This window comes from Heptranchias perlo, chromosome 3, assembly GCF_035084215.1.
Source record: "Heptranchias perlo isolate sHepPer1 chromosome 3, sHepPer1.hap1, whole genome shotgun sequence".
NCBI lineage: Eukaryota > Metazoa > Chordata > Chondrichthyes > Hexanchiformes > Hexanchidae > Heptranchias > Heptranchias perlo.
In genome coordinates this window covers 60,939,429-60,955,791 of record NC_090327.1, presented here as the reverse complement: position 1 = coordinate 60,955,791, position 16,363 = coordinate 60,939,429, and the positions used below count along the sequence as shown (strand labels likewise).

Sequence of the window (16,363 nt, the reverse complement as noted above, 5' to 3'; positions counted from 1 at the left end):
AAATTGGATCGACCAGCCGTTATACACTTCTCCAGATTTTCCTTTCCATCAATGGAAGTATGCTTCACTGCAGTGTGATGATTCCATGCGCCAGAATCCGATACAAGTTGGCAGCAGACTCTTACACCATTTGCAACGCGGTGCAAAAGCTCGCTGGCAGGCAGTCCAAAGCATTGAGCAATTGTTGGTGTACGTGAAGCATTTTTCTTTTGAAGGCTGGGTCTCTAAAGTCTGCATCTGTATCCACTTCACCACAGCTGGAGCTGAGTTTGCCCTACAATGAACCCTTTCCTGGGCTGGCCATATCATTTGTACCTGCTCCTTTTCACTATTGCTGAGTGAATCACCCTGTGCAGACCCCTCTAACTCAGGGTGAATGTCCTTTTCTTTTCAGTACATTATCGGTGTATAAACAAATTTTTTAGCAAAGAAATTTGGATGGAAATATTTTACAGTGTTTGTGTACCGTTAAAATGCTTCCCCTGTGCTTCATCAACCTTTTTTTAGCCTTCCCTTATCCACTTGTTAGGAATCTTACAATACCAGGTTATAGTCCAACAGTTTTATTTGAAAATCACAAGCTTTCGGAGGCTTTCTCCTTCGTCAGGTGAGTGTCGGATTCCTTGAAAATTACCGCATATATAGTCAGAGAACAATGCCTGGTGATTACTATATATGCGGTAATTTTCAAGGAATCCGACACTCACCTGACGAAGGAGAAAGCCTCCGAAAGCTTGTGATTTTCAAATAAAACTGTTGGACTATAACCTGGTGTTGTAAGATTCCTTACATTTGTCCACCCCAGTCCATCACCGGCATCTCCACATCATATCCACTTGTTGAGTCATCACTGGCCTCATTTGCATATGTCCAAGTGACGCCAGTGGTGTTGCAGCTGTAAATTTCCTGGGTTTGCACTGCTAATGCACTTTGGGTAAATTAAGTTGAGATTTATCAGGCACAACAGCTGCCCTGATCGGCTGATACCGGCAGAAGTGAGGAGTTCCTGATGCAGAAGAGTCTGGAGATTTGGAATACAGATTTCTGCTTTTTAACGCAGTTTTTTTGCCATTCTGCCTACACACACCTGACTTGCTTCTCATATGGTCAAACCTGCCCAACCCCACCTCTACCCACAGTCAGGGGTTCTCAGGAGCAGGTATAGCATTCCCTGTGGATATACCCATGTATCCCATTATCATGGAGGAGGAGGACCACCACAGGTTGGATCAAAGGAGACTCAGGCAGCAGTTATTATAAGGGGCATCACAGCTCATGTCATCACTGAGGTCTTCTCTTCTGTGGAACGCAGCTGACCTTTTGACACCACAGCCTTACCTCCTTCTCCCCTTACTTTCCAATAAAGTGACAGTCCCTCAAACCACTACCCATCCCACATGACAACACTTCAGCCTTCTTTGTCCCTACATGACCATGCCAATCATCATCACCTGAGTGAAGACATCAGGACCACATAAGTGCACCCTTTCTTGTATGACTCTAACCTCCATCAATAACAAAACACCATGTCAGTGCATATTAATTGAAACAATTGTATTAATTTATTAACATATTTTCACACCATTAAACATTAAGTACATTTTCATATTACTTTCAAATTTCATAATTAAAAAATATTTAGATTAAGTAAAATGAAACAAATTAACAATTAATAAAACAGTCAATGAAAAACAGGAAAGCAGATTATAAAGTATAGATACTGTAGAACAGGACTAACCATATATATTTAAAACTTTTGTCTGCCACTTATAAAATATTGCAAGTTGTGAACATTGAATCAGAAGGTTTACTATCATGCATGATTGTTGCTTTACATCTTTTACGTCATAGCAACATGTAAATGTTTAAATTATAATATAATATAGTAGAAAAAAAGGCCATACTAAAATGTGCATGATTAGGATAATTTCTGGTTTTCAAACTTTATTTTTTATTGCAAAAACTTTAGTTGAAAAAGTGATTTTACTTAAATTTCCAAGCTCTGTTAACTATTTATCCCAGATAATTGTACAACAATTACAGCAAGTCTGAGGAATATAGAAGGAGGGCACTGTCCAAGCTGCTTTTTTGCCAAAAAAACTTTAAACTCAGTTAACACTTATTGCTTATCTCCAGCAGATCATATTGTTTCATTCTTCTACAAAAGTAGCGACCCACTGCAATCAAGAGACAAAGTGCTAAAGTGATATATATGGGATGATGGCCATTAATTAAACTTATATTGCTAATACTTGTCAAAGACTTGAACAAACAGGAAATCAAATGCAATTCTTCTTTACAAGGCTGGTAAAGGGACATCCCATGCTGTGGAACATCTTCTGAAGATGATTTCCCTAACTGACATCGCTCTAATAAACAACTGCCCAAAATGGATGATTACAGGCTGTGTGGAGGAGCCCTGTAAATGAAGATTATTACAATGCAAAATTGAAAAGCAAAGGTTGGAGGCTGTGAAGGTGCTCTGTAGGAAAATACCTATCAGAAAAATTCTGTACCTTTACAGTTACCTTCCCCTCTTAGTAAGGTATGCGTTCTACTCAGGCAGTGTTGTTATAAGTGAAAGTTTCCTACAAGAAAATTTTTATCTTTTATCATTGTCTGATTCCAAATTCTCAGATTCAAGCAGCATTAGCAGTTTCTCCTCAAGTTGGAACGCCATCAGATCTTTCCGTGTAATGATGCCAAGAACACAGTTTCTCAAGTCAACAACAGTCAGGTGTCGAAGTCCCAATGTTCGAAAAATGATGTAAGTGCGTTGGAGAGAAAAATTAGCATGGACTGTCATTGCTGATTGGTTGATGTATGGTTTCTATAGGCAATAGACAAAAGAGTTGAGGAAGGTTGACTTCTGGCAGTTCTCAACAAAAGAGGGATATTTTTAATTAACATAAACACCAAGATAACAAATTGGAACCAATCACTCTTTATAATTAGTTGTATTCCTAAAGATTTGGTTTAACATCATAATGTAATTTTTGTACAGCTGATAACACTCCAAGTTATCAGATCAAAATAGTCCAAAATAATTACACTTAAAACACTGTACAAGAAAAAAAACATTGAAATTATGAATAAACATCAGTCTATAGGGAATCGCATGTCCTATGATGCGAGCTATGAACAACTGAACCATGGGCCAGCTATTAACAGAGAGACTGAAACATTTAACATCAAGCTATCTAGGTTCAAAAGAACACTAGAATCAAAGTACAATGAGAACTCCAGAGATGCGATAAGATGGATCAAAGACCCCCACCTGTCAATTAAGGGATTCTCTCAAGCTCTCCGGAAGGCGATTAAATCTAACTAGAAATTGCTATCTAATTGGCATTGCATTTTATTACAGCTAATGAAGATCCAAGATTCTGAATCATAATGTTAAAAAGTAATTACACTTCAGCATATGCAGAAGACAGGAACAAAACATTGAAATCCTGTACATGTAAAAAGAGCTTCTTTGTACACTGAAGATTATCCATGACTTCAGAGAGGTTTTTTTGTCTGTGCTGTTGAATTGTGATTACTTTATAGTATCTTGGACTACGGCAGTAACATTTTTGATGAAAAATCTTATGACTAAAGGACCAACAGCAAAGCAAAACTCGTCAGTGAAAACTTTATAACCAAGACTATAAAAATCGGGCGTGCATCCCATAGCAGAGCTGAGGAATAAAGTGACTATCCAAGGAATATGGCTGTGCATTGGGAAATATTTAAGAGTTGTCACAAAACTGAACACTTTTTATTTTATTCCAACTGATGAAAGTTTGAGATAAACCAAAAGGCCATCCAAATGTAATTACAATGTTAGTTCAATTTGCTGCCTTGGATCTTCATTAGCTGTAGTAAAATTCCACTGCCATATCAAATATTAAACTTTATTTATTCTTCTTAATTGGACTTCTGAGAGGAATCAGAAAGCATGGAGTGAGGCCTATGAAACATGCAACATATAGATTTCCATTCAATTAGAAACCAGACCCACTCAGACAGAGACTAAGGAATGGATTCCGTTGAAACGTATGGAATAGTCTTGCATTCATTTTGTGTCCTGTGGAGTATCTGATTATCTCAGTCTAGACCCATCTTTATAATCAAAGCTGGCCATTGAATTTTAGGACCCTCAGCGAGGTTAGTCACAGGACCTCCCTACCTAAATTTCTTTGCTCCATCCAACTCACCATCACACAGAATAAAGCTTGTTTCACTCTCCCACTTCCTAGTTATAACGTTTTCAGGAGAAAGAGAGAAAAGGGTGGGGTAAGTGGCTGTGTTAGTAAAGGATTCTATCACAGCCATAGAATGTAAGGATGTCCTAGGGGGTTGCATTAACACAGAATCCATATAGATAGAATTAAGAAATTGGAAGGGAGATGGCACAGTTCTCGATGTGCATTATAGGCCACCAAACAGTGGAGAGGTGATTGAGGGGGCAAGCTGCAGACAGTTCAGAGAATATGTAAGGGTAATAATATTAGAATGATTTAATTATCCCATGATAGACCATGACGCATGCAGTCATAGTGGAGTATGCGGGAATTTAGTACAAGCAAGATAAGTGATCTCACATGAACTACACCAATTGAATTTTCAACCCTTATAAACCAGAAGTTTGGAGCTTGGCATTCAAGACCTTCTTCTGTTTTGAAATGTAATAACTAACAAAGATAGGCCCTCAAATTTCACAGGGCTTCTATCGGTCGACAACCATACCTCCAGCGGGAGACTGGTGGAACCCACTGGAAAATGGCAGAGACCTGTTGCAACTATTGTTTATATAAAATCCGGTTGCTAATTCAAAAATACTAAATAAATGACAACATTGAGTCAAGATACTGACCACAGAGTAAAATTTGGATTTTTGTACAATTGACTCTCAGCTTACCAAATTGACATAGTGGTCCCTATATCGGCTGTCAGTTCTGTACTTATTCAGGAGCAGGTTTATCTTTGTTGGATTCAGCATCTTGACGGATATCTACCAATAAATCAAAAAGAACAAGATTCAGGATAATAGAGCTATATCAGGATTAAAAATGGAAATTTAACTGAAATCTCAAATAGCATCTTTGAAATATTGGCCGGGACTTTCCTCAGATTCTCCTGTCTGCTGGCATTACTTCACCAGAAGTGCGGCGGAATCCCCATTTACACCCGTAAATTGGGTTTCCGCCACACTTCCATGAATTAACGTCGGTGCAGCAGGAGCATCTCTGAGGAATTTCCTGGCCATTCATTTTAGCTTTCACAGTTTTTGAATTGAAGGAAAATTCTACTAGTTCCATTGGGAAGATCAAAATGAATCCTCTGAAATGGGGCTAAAGTGGGCCAGAGCAGTCTATGACTTTGTTCTAGTTCTTGTCTCACTGATTATTTATAGAATAGTTCTTGATTTTTCTCATGAAATGTCCAAAGTTGCCCTTTTTACATTGGCCATAAGATGTCATAGGATTAGGAAAAAACTATTGAATGCCTGTGCCATGTTCTCCCAATCCAGTGATTTCCATTTAAAAATGCAGGTAATTTTACTTTTTTAAATCTTTTATCAGGTTTTTTGTTGTCTCAGTCAACTTTGTTATTGAGAATGGTGCTGAAATTCCATTCTTCGGCACAGCATGGGGGCAGAAAACTGGGATTTTGGCCCTGTGCATCTTTGGCTGTGGTTTGTACTAGCCACAGGTTTTCTGATAGGGCTGTGCTGAGTGCACAGGAGATTTGCCATGATCTATCATGGAAGCTTTATTATTGCATTCATTGGGAGGCGTGTCCTTGCTGCGCCAGGAATTCTAATGTGTTACCCCATTGGCACGAGTCCAGTGCTGTGAGCCTTTAAATGTTGAAGCAAAACAGACTCTTGTAAGCACACAGCAACTGGAAAGTAGCTGTAAAATTGTTGGGTCTGACCTTTTGGTGACATCGGTCCTCATTCTTGGCCATTTTTGTTTTTGTCGCTGTGTGTTTTAATTTCAGTATATTTCGCTGCAAATTTTATGAATAAAGTATATTTTTTGAAAAAAAATTTCAGTTATAGGGAGTGAGGACTTACCTGTGGAAGCAGGCTTTTGCATTGGGCATGAGTGCCTTGAATCGTAGCAGTAATATTATTAAATTGTAACTCTCACATTAATCCTAACACAATCCTGTATCCGTTAAATGCATTCTAATGTCTTTGGTATGTATCCGCATAATAATGTATTTAATTATAGCAGTGACACAAAGGCCAGGATTTTGACCCGGAGCTGGGAAGAGGGGAGGGGGGCGAGGGTCGAATCGCGGACGGGAAACCCGGAAGTAAGGGTTTCCCAGATGTCCTTATGATTTTGACATAAGGATGTCTTCTATTTTTTTTGTCGGTTTTCCGTCTGACAGGCCAGCCTGATTGACAGGCTGGTCTCAGTCGGATGGGAGCATAGCAAGGAAGAGGACATCTTCAGGTAAGTGTTCAGCTAAGTCTTAGATTGTATGGATGGGGGGGGGCACGGGAGTACGGGGGGGTCAGTCATCGGGGGTTGGAGGTCAGCCACTGGGGAGTCAGTCACTGGGTGGGGGTGGGGGGGGGAGGAGGTCAGTCATCGCGTGTCAGTCACCGGGGGGGTCAGCACCAAGGGGGGAGGTTGGGATCGGGGGTCATCGCGGGGGTCCGTGATCGTTTGGGGGGGGGGAGGGTCGCGATCGTTGGGGGCGGGTGGCGATCATTGGGGGGTGGCCGCGATTGTTGGGGGAGGGTCCGTTATTGTCGGGGGGGTCCGCGATCATTGGGGGGCCCATGATCATTGGGGGGGATGCATGATCGTTGTGGGGGGGGTCCGTTATTGTTAGGGGGGTCCGCGATCATTGTGGGGGGGTCCATGATTGTTGGGCGAGGTCTGTGATTGTTGGGGGGGGGGTCCACGATCATTGGGGGGGGGGTCGCTGCAGGTTGTCTTGCTGGGCCTGGGGGAAGCACTCCTGCCTCTCCAGGCCCACAAGCTGTGCCAGAAAGACACTTACCTGCAGTTTCGGGCCTTCTTGCCTCCTCTCACGCAGCGTGAAGGAGAAGGCCTGGGAATCCTTGCTCCCAGGGGTTGAAATCACAAAACCTTTGAAAATGGAGGCCCGCAGCCTCCTTGAAAGGTTTTAGTGACCAACCCATCTCCTGAGAGAGGGTTAGTCGCCCGCCCCTCGTCCTGTCCAGGTGAAAACCGGAAATGGGTGGGTTGGGGTGAGTTGAGGGCGGGTTGGGAGCGGGTCTGAAATTGTTGCAATTTTCAATGCCCCCCCCCCCCGCCCCGGCCCCAACCCACGCATTTTTCACAGTTAAAATCCTGCCCAAAGAGTGGAGCCTTGACATATTGAAATTTGATATGTTGAATACCACATTATATGAAAGTTTCGGCCTGGCGCACTCGCTAGGATCAAATTATATTGAATTTTACTTCAATATATCAAAGTAATTTTGTTGCTGCACTCACCTACCCCAGGCCCAGTGCCACCCTCCTGCACTCACCAGCTAGTCTCCTGCTCTCACAGGATCCCACACATACCTGAACTGTGTTTAAAACTGACCTGGCTCTTCTGTAGAAATGCAGTAGACCCCTACATTACTTTTCATCCTTGCTCTGCTGCTCTCCTCTCTTTGACTCCTGGTCAGTGCATGGAATTGGCAGTGCTATTCTTAATTATGCCATTTGAGTTTCTCTGTTTGAATTTGGTAGGCCCAGCAGCATAGGACAATAGTGCTGCTTCCTCATTTATTTCAATGCAACTACACTTAACTTATAGATAATTCATACCTAAAAGCTCTAATTGAATTATCATGGGCTGGTGCTGGATTGGGGACAATTTAGAGGCTCCGAAATTCTTAATGGTATATAAAGCCAAGTAAGATTGTAAATATTTAAAAGACAACTTAAGAATCAGATATAAAGAGGTGTCTGGCTGTGGAAACATACAGGTGAACTATTGTGTCCACAGATCAATGGGTATTTTCTATGTGTATGGAAATATTGGGAGAGGGCACACATTTGCTTCCTAATATTGGCCCTGTTCTGAACTGAGAGCCAGCACTGGAGAATGATTGATCTCCTCTGCCTGTCATCCTTTCCATTTTATGCTCCAGCAATCCTCATGCACAAGCTTCACCTACACTAACAAAAAATGGCAGAATCTACTTCACTGGGAACAAGAACAGGGTAAAAGAAATCCTGAAATCTTAAAGTATATGTCCAGTCAAGAACTTCACCACCTTTGCTGAAACATGGTTTCCAAATGTTTCTGGAACACAGAGCCCTCTAAAGTAAAAAGAAATGTGCTGCATGTGATCTGTAGGTTCACTCAGGCTTTTAAATCCTGCAGCAACAAGTTTCCTCCCCTCCCCCCAGTGAATCATTCCCATGTTACACAAGGGATACACTCTTGGCACACCATTCTGTATTTAAATGTGCCGACCCTACGAATTCTGGCAGGGTCAGAAGGGCCAAAGTCTTGCCCTGCGGGCATTACTGCAGCACAACAACAACCCGCATTTTCGGCCCCAGAATCTGCATATGAATTGTGTGAATATGAGCATTGATATTTGAACAAAGAATCGGAATACACGTTCAAATGAATTCAAAACAACAAAATGAGAACAGAATACATAAGGTATCTATTAGGTAATATTAATGAGGGAATGGGCCTAAGGCCCAAGGGTTGCTATCATGTTTCCTGTAGTTCATGTGTACAGATTAAATAAATAACTATCTTGTGTTGGTCTACACACTGCACTTAATGATAACCATCCTGGCTCATACTCTTCTAGCCATTTAGGTCAGTGTAATAAAAAGTATGTGGTGTAAGTCACAGTTCAGTGCAACTGTTAAGCCATTTAAGAAGATAGTTATGGCTTACAGACCCAGTAATTTAACCTGCAGCATATGAATTCAATTGCTATTGAAAACATGCTTAATTTTTAAAGGGCTGTAGCGTTTCAATGCAGTAGGCCAGAAATTGTTATCAGCAGACTCCTTCAGGCCAGCAGCAAATGTGCAATAATGGCCAGGAGTGCAGAGTGCGATGTTACACTCACCTCTTGTTGGTTTCCACACTGAACATGTTATGTGTCACTTAAGGCATGTGTTACCCTTGTCATCTTGTTGGTCCCTGCATAATTGCTCATCAAGGGACTAGTGTGGCAAATTGTATTCTTCATGCATCCTACTATCCTTATGTAAAGTACATTGCAGCTGTACTAAATTGTCACCTGAGATGTTGGAGTTCTGATGGGAGCTGCTTACACTGGGTTTCTCTTTCAGAAAGCTCATGACAATAGTGGTTGTTTTCAGTCCTTCCCTAGCACTTGACTTGGTGGAGGACAGTGACAGAGAAAGGCTGCCAGGGATGTATGGTGGCACCAAAGGCATCCAGTCCACACCTATTGTTATGCCACCCATCACATCTACAAAACTGGAAAAGTGTTATATTTACTCCTGTCCTGTTGCAGAATCTCCTCTCCAACCCCCCCCCCCCCCACCCCATTCCCAAACTCCCAAGAGAACCCTGCAAGGCGGCCCCGGAAGCCGATCGTCTACCTACCTGGTTTCAGCAAGCAGCCTTCGGGTTGTGCAATTATCCGCTGCTTCCTGCCTAGAATAAGTGGGAAGTTGGCCAGCGAGATTTAAATGAGACCCAGGAGTCAAAATAACCCAGGCCTAATTTCTGGAGCAGCAAGTGAGTTTCCAACTCACACTGCTAACCCACCCAGCCAAAATCCGCCCAGAGTTAAAGTCAGAGCCAAAGTGATAGTTACTGTGGATATGGTCACTGGGATTAAGATACCTATAATTTGAGCTCATTAGACAAACAGGCACTGGATAAACTGCATGGTATTACCTCCTCTGATCACTGCAGGTAATCCTCACCTCATGGTAGTTCAGCTGAGCACATTGTTTGTAGCTCTCCTCATCATGGGTTTCGAAAAGCATTTCATTTTCCAAGACTCTATAAAGCTCCAGCCTAGTCCCAAAACAAATGAAAGCATAATTGAGAACTCAACAATTGGAAGTAGTTAATAAAAACAGAAAATGCTTGAAATACATAGCAGGTCCATTAACATCTGAAAAGAAAAAAGATGTTTCTGTGTGGACCTTTCATCAAATTTAATTTCTTTGTTTATTGTTCTCTCCATGTTGAAGGGATGTCACTAGTGCAAAATGAAAGATTTCTCTACTTTTTTTGCACCCCATTTTGGCACCAAGCACTCCCATTTCAGGTGCAGTACAAGTTAGATGCAGAGTAAACCTCCCCTACACTGCTGCAACCATAGGCACCCCTTTACTCTGAGTCCTCACAGCAGTAAACTGGATGCCCAGTGGGAACAGCTGCCCAGAATACCTGGTCAGCATTTGGTGGTGGTAATGCTTTTGGTTACTACCATTGTAAAAACGTGGCTTCTCAAGGAAGGATTGTCTTTAGTGAAAAAGTGTCAGCAAAATCTTTTTTCATCATAATGTACACAAAAATTATGATGAATTGTACAGGAACATGGGAATTGCTAGACGAAAAACGACCAAAATCCAACTAGTTCACCTTCTACCATCCTGGTAGTCGCATGATACAACGATAATGGAGTTGTTGACTAATCATAGCAATCAATCTCTACCAATTAGTCTGCAACAGACCCAGACATAACTGGAGGAAAACCACAGTGGTGGAGAGCTTTGGGAATGATTCATCCAAAGTCACCTTTTTCCTCACAAGCATGCTACACTTACCACATGTCATGTCTCAAATTGCTTATATACTGTATCCTAAAATGTTATTTTCTTAAAAGAAATCTATCTAATTTGCATTTGAATGAATCAATACCAACTGCTTCCACCATCTCCCTAGGCAGCTCATTCCATAGATTGACCACTCGCTCACTGAAATATTGTTTTCGCAGGTTAGTTTCGAATTTACCCCCCTTCAAGCACAGGCCGTGCCCTCCGGTTCTACTGTTCTGGACAAGGTGAAATAGCTTGTCATGGTCTACATTATCTAGTCCCCTTGGAATCCTAAAAACAGCAATCATATCACCTCTCAATCTTCTCTTTTCCAGTGCGAACATGTCTAATTTACAATATTCTAAAGTGATTACATCATTGCATTGTTTATTTGTAAACAAATAGAAAATAAATTTTATGAAGGTGGTCCCTCTTTCATTTCATAATGAAGATCAAATACTATTAAGCAAGGTTCTCACAACCTAACTTTGTATAAAAATATGCTCAGTCAACCCACCGCCACATTGCTGTCATAAAACCAGCAACTAGTGATATAGTATCTCAGCACAATGAAACACCAACACCTGGTAGAGTTACATTACTCCTACGTGATAACTTTATGATTCTGTATCTCACTTTGTTTCTGATCTCAGTCGTGTCACTCTGGGGAGAGAAGGAAAACCTTCAGATGAGACCAAAGTCCCATCTGCCTGGACATTAAAGATCCCATGGCATTACTTGAATAGTTAGCATTTCACCCTCCACAAAAAACATCATTCATGTTGCTGATGTTAGTGGGGAATTGCTAGCACAGAATGGCTGCTGTTTTCCCTACAGACCAACAGTTATTGTACATCAAAACAAAAAGGAATTTACTGTAGAGATAATTTGAGATATTTTAATGACATAACAAGGCATTACATAAATGAGAGAATCATCCCCAGACTGTTCTTATGTACCTCCTGATGGGTTGACAGAAGTTTACGAGATGGTTACTCGCCTACCCTCTCAGCTAAAGTTGGTGAATAGCATGAAGAAATCAGAGAATGAGGAGAAAATTGAAGGAAGCGTTTCAAAAACAGAGAAACTGTTGTCAGTTAATTTGTGGGTCAGGCCATATGACTGTAATGAGTATCTACTGCTCATTTAAACTATTTTTGCATCAATCGCACATAGATTATGACAAGAATAACTATATAAATTAAAATTGAGTCCTGCTAGTTTTTTGTGACTAGTGTCACAGAACTAGCTTATTTATTTGGTTTTCCTGCTTTTACTTTCTTTCTTGGATTATTTTACACCATCCTTGTCCAGCTGGCAGAAAGGCCAGTCCTGCAATATATTTCTACATGGTTTTCAAACTAACAACACAGCATTTATTGGCCAACAGCAATGCACTTTTTTAGGTCAGCATAAGCAGAATGTAATTTCCGTTCATCTTCACGCCCACTGAGATTTTTTCTGCAGAATCCTGAGAGAGAACTGATCAGCTCATCATACTTATTGGTGAGGAGGTTAGAATGTTGGCTCATTTTATTCAGAAGTTAAAGCTGTAGCCAGAGTTCTGTGAAGTAATTTATTAATAATGAATCCCACTTGCTACAAAGCCTTTTGATGTGACTGTTTCCTGTGAATTGTTATCATTTTATTTCTTATTTATAATAATTATGTTTCTTAGTGTCACAAGTACTTTGTTTAATCAAAAGTTCCTTTGGGTAATCATTAGTTAAACTGAAATCATTCTTTTCTGAACAATGTGGTTTGGATTTAGATTTGCTCATGCATCATTATAAAACTGTTTGTTTCAACACCCCTGACATGATGGTTACTACTAGCAGCTGCTCAGTGGTTTCTTATTGTTCAAAGATGCAAACCATCAGGCCAATATAATTCACCAACATTCACTCGTAACACCAAGTGACAAAACCAGTGGGGTTCTCGCACACAAATTGCTCACCTGGTGATGCTTCCTATAAATACTTCCTCATGGGCTTGTTCTAGTTGATAAATCACAGGGAATCCACCGTGGCTTGTCTCCAGGAGAAGCTCAGCCAGGGAGGAGACATTTTCCTTCAGATGGAGGACCTTTACTTGAAGCTCCATGACATCTTTGGCTGTAAACAATTCCAAATTCAGCCTGTGAGAATAAAGAAGGAAGTCAGGTATAATTAAGCAATCTTGTAGTCATGAAAGATACTTCCACATGTGGTTATATAAAGGAAACTTAAACCTGAAACAAACAAATTAGCTTAACATCAGTCTGGCTCCAGCATAAAGTAGGAACATTTATATTCTTTCAGCTCATTACACAAAAGGCAAGTTACTATTTATTTTGGGGAGCTAGCTTGGATCTCAAGCTACCCATGTGCATATTGCAGGACTTGAGCTGTAACTGCAATACATGCCAACGTAACGGTCAAACTTGATATGTATGGTATTTGCATATTGTTAACTGAACGCGAGATGCCCTCTGATGGGAGTAAGCACATTGTAGCAATTACATTTCTCTTGTATTCTTATATTATTCATTGACAGAATATTCTAGAAGGTCAGGAAATAAAAACAGCTGGTTATAACCATATCAATTTGAGTGCTTATCTGGACATAATAGTGGCGACAAGGATAACGGACGGCGTATTGTTAAAAAGGTTGAATGTTGGACATCTCTATTACTTAGGTAGCGGTCGACCTTGTCACTGTTTCTTTTTATTATGTCGGCATTAGTTGGAAAAATTGGAGAAATTGATTTAGGTCGAGCTAAAGTGAACATGTAGAAAGACTTCATTTTTATTTTGAGGGTAATGAACTTGCAGTAGGTGCCAAAAAGAGAACAGTTTTTCATGCAATCTGCGGACCTGCAACATACACATTGATTAAGAATCTGATTGCTCCTGCCCAGCCTAAAGACAAAACGTATGAGGAGTTAGTTCAAGTGGCCAAAGAACATCTGAGCCCAAAATCACTCATTATTGCAGAATGGCTGAAGACTTTAATAGCAAGTGCACCATTATCAGGACATTATGACCCTAATTTGCCAGTGATTTCATCAGTTGGTACGTCTCAAATGCAAGTAGGAGCTGTGATTTCTCACTGATATCCTGATGACTCCGAATGACCGATTGCGTTTGCCTCCCTTACTCTAACTTCCTCCGAGACCAATTATTCACAGATCGAATGTGAAGCCCTTACAATTATAGAATGATAGAATTATACAGCACAGAAGGAGGCCATTCAGCCCATTGTGCCTGTTCTGGCTCTTTGAAACAGCTATCCAATTATATTTGGAGTGAAGAGATTTCACACATACCTATTCTGGCGTCGTTTTGTTCTGTATACTGATCATAAGCCTTCAGGTTTCATATTCTCTTAATACAAAATAAAACTGTTCTAGCTTTGATGAAAATTCAAAGATGGGCTATTAAATTATCAGTTGATCAGTTTGACATCAAGTATAACCATCAAAATCGAATGGAATGCAGATTTTTTATTCTGCTTACCTATATCAGGTTCACATATTGATGTGACCATCACTTTCCATCACAGCCAGTAACTAGGGTAATGCTACAGCACACGACCCTGTACTATCCTGTGTTATGTAGTACATGGTGAATGGCTGGCCTGATGATGGAGTTTTGCCAACAGAACTACAATTAAACGGCAGACAAAGGGATGAATTGTTGATCAAAGTTAGGTGTTTGCTTTGTGGACTTTATGTTATTATTCCAACTAAATTCCGAAACCATATGATCCAGGAATTATATGTGTGGTATAGTAAGAATGAAAAGATTGGCTAGAATGCACATGTGGTGGCCTTCCCTAGATAGCAACTTAGAAGATGCTGTTCATGAATGTCAAACCTGTCAGATCAACTTATCTGTAAACCTTGTGGAAACTAGTACTTGGCAATGGCTAACAAAACCATGGCGGCATATTCATGTTGATTTTGTCAAGCTGAAGACGTGAAAATATTTATTTATTTTAGATTCTCATTCTAAATGCTGAAAGTGATTCCAATGTCATCAACAGGTGCATACAACTTTTCTCAATTTTTGAATAAGAATAGTGTGTCTCATATTACTTCTCCACCTGGACACCTGCAGTCCAATGGGAAAATTGAAAGGGCTGTACGTAAATTCAAAATGTCTCTAAAGAAGGTGTTATAAGATCCTGGCACCATCCAGCAGAAATTAGCTGTATTTTTTTTTAGTTATCGTGCGACACCTCACCCCGTTACCGGTATCACACCTTCTGAGTTATTCACTGGAAGAAAGTTACGTACTCATTTTGATAGTTTTAAACCTGACTTGGAAACATCAGCGTCGAGAAAGAAACATCATAATTCTGGATTATTGCAACTTCAAAGCAACATCGAGTGGGAGAAAGAATATTATGTCTTGATTTTTGTGGGAATGTAAAAAAATGGAGTGTTGGTGGTGCAGAGAAGGCTAAGAGGAGCTTTAATAGAGCCACCATGTTTTTGTGCTATCATAGCCATTTTGTTTTTTCTTCATGGTTTGCGAACCAGCCCCACAATATAAACAAACCAGTTTCATAAATCAGTGGATGTCAGGATACATCAGTCTGGATTCCTACTGTGAATGTGAACATAAACAGAATGTAGGTTCCACTTTCAAGGAGTAAATTTTGCAAAGCTCCACCCTCGGTGCAGCCCTTCACTCGATTAGAGTGCCGATCGGAGAATCAGGCAGAGAGGTCAGTGGAACCCGATTTGCAGCGCTCCTGATTTTCTAGTGATTCATTTTAATGATTAGAAAATCATGCAGCACCAACAATTTGGAGCTGACCTCCTCACCCAATTCTCCAGAGTGCATTCTCATTGAGCAAGGCTCTGCCTTAAGATCAGAGCCTCATAAAAATTACTGTTTAGTGCTACAACTTGTCAAACCCACCCAGTCCCAAAAAGTTAAATTTTATCTTACTTTTATGTGGGATATTTGTAACAGGGCTACACATGTTCATCAGGTATATCCACAAGCAAATACTCATTTTGTGATATGCCATGACCCCCTTACGCTCAATATGATTCCACTCACTGTGTTTTGTTAACCTTGTAAAAATATCTTACAAAATATTGGACAGCATTGCCTTTTTAACCAATTAAAATAAACATTCAGAACTATTTCGTCTTACTAAAAGCATATATTGTCCTACACTTCTGTATTGTTAATGCATATCAGTAACAATAGAGGCATTCAGGAAGAAATATGTGGTGAACCTTGTTGATCCACTGTCTGGACTGAAAGCAATTTACTCTGGATGGTATTCATGTTAAATTAGCCTTACTGTAAACTGACTTATATTATCATGATGGACCATTGAGTTTTGAATAAATAAGCTCAGCAATAACTTTGCTGCAGTGGTGCTTTTTTACAAATAGCGATAAATGGCAAACTTGCTTCTTTTACATTACTGGCTATGATAATAGGAGGCATTTAATAGTTTACACACTGACTGGTTTGGTCTAGTTCTAGGACATAGTTGAAGAAATTAGGATGTTTTCATACTGCTTGTTTATGGATGACTGAGAACTGTCTAGTGAAGTTAGTCTTGGTGGTTTGCCTCTGGTTGTATTTAGGTTTTAACAATTTTTATTCGAATTA

General features: G+C 40.3%; 1 protein-coding gene across 1 annotated transcript in view; it reads right to left on the bottom strand.

Annotated features, from left to right (window-relative positions):
* Window positions 1–1,583: 1,583 nt before the first annotated feature.
* The window catches only part of LOC137306337 (chloride channel protein C-like), a 65,120-nt gene continuing 50,340 nt past the window's right edge, over window positions 1,584–16,363 (bottom strand). The window contains exons 5-8 of the mRNA XM_067975488.1: window positions 12,700–12,879; window positions 9,900–9,993; window positions 4,907–4,999; window positions 1,584–2,830 (exon numbers count right to left, since the gene is read on the bottom strand). Coding sequence (XP_067831589.1) covers window positions 2,603–2,830; window positions 4,907–4,999; window positions 9,900–9,993; window positions 12,700–12,879 — 595 coding nt within the window. The 3' untranslated portion in view covers window positions 1,584–2,602. The remainder of the gene's footprint in view (window positions 2,831–4,906; window positions 5,000–9,899; window positions 9,994–12,699; window positions 12,880–16,363) is intronic.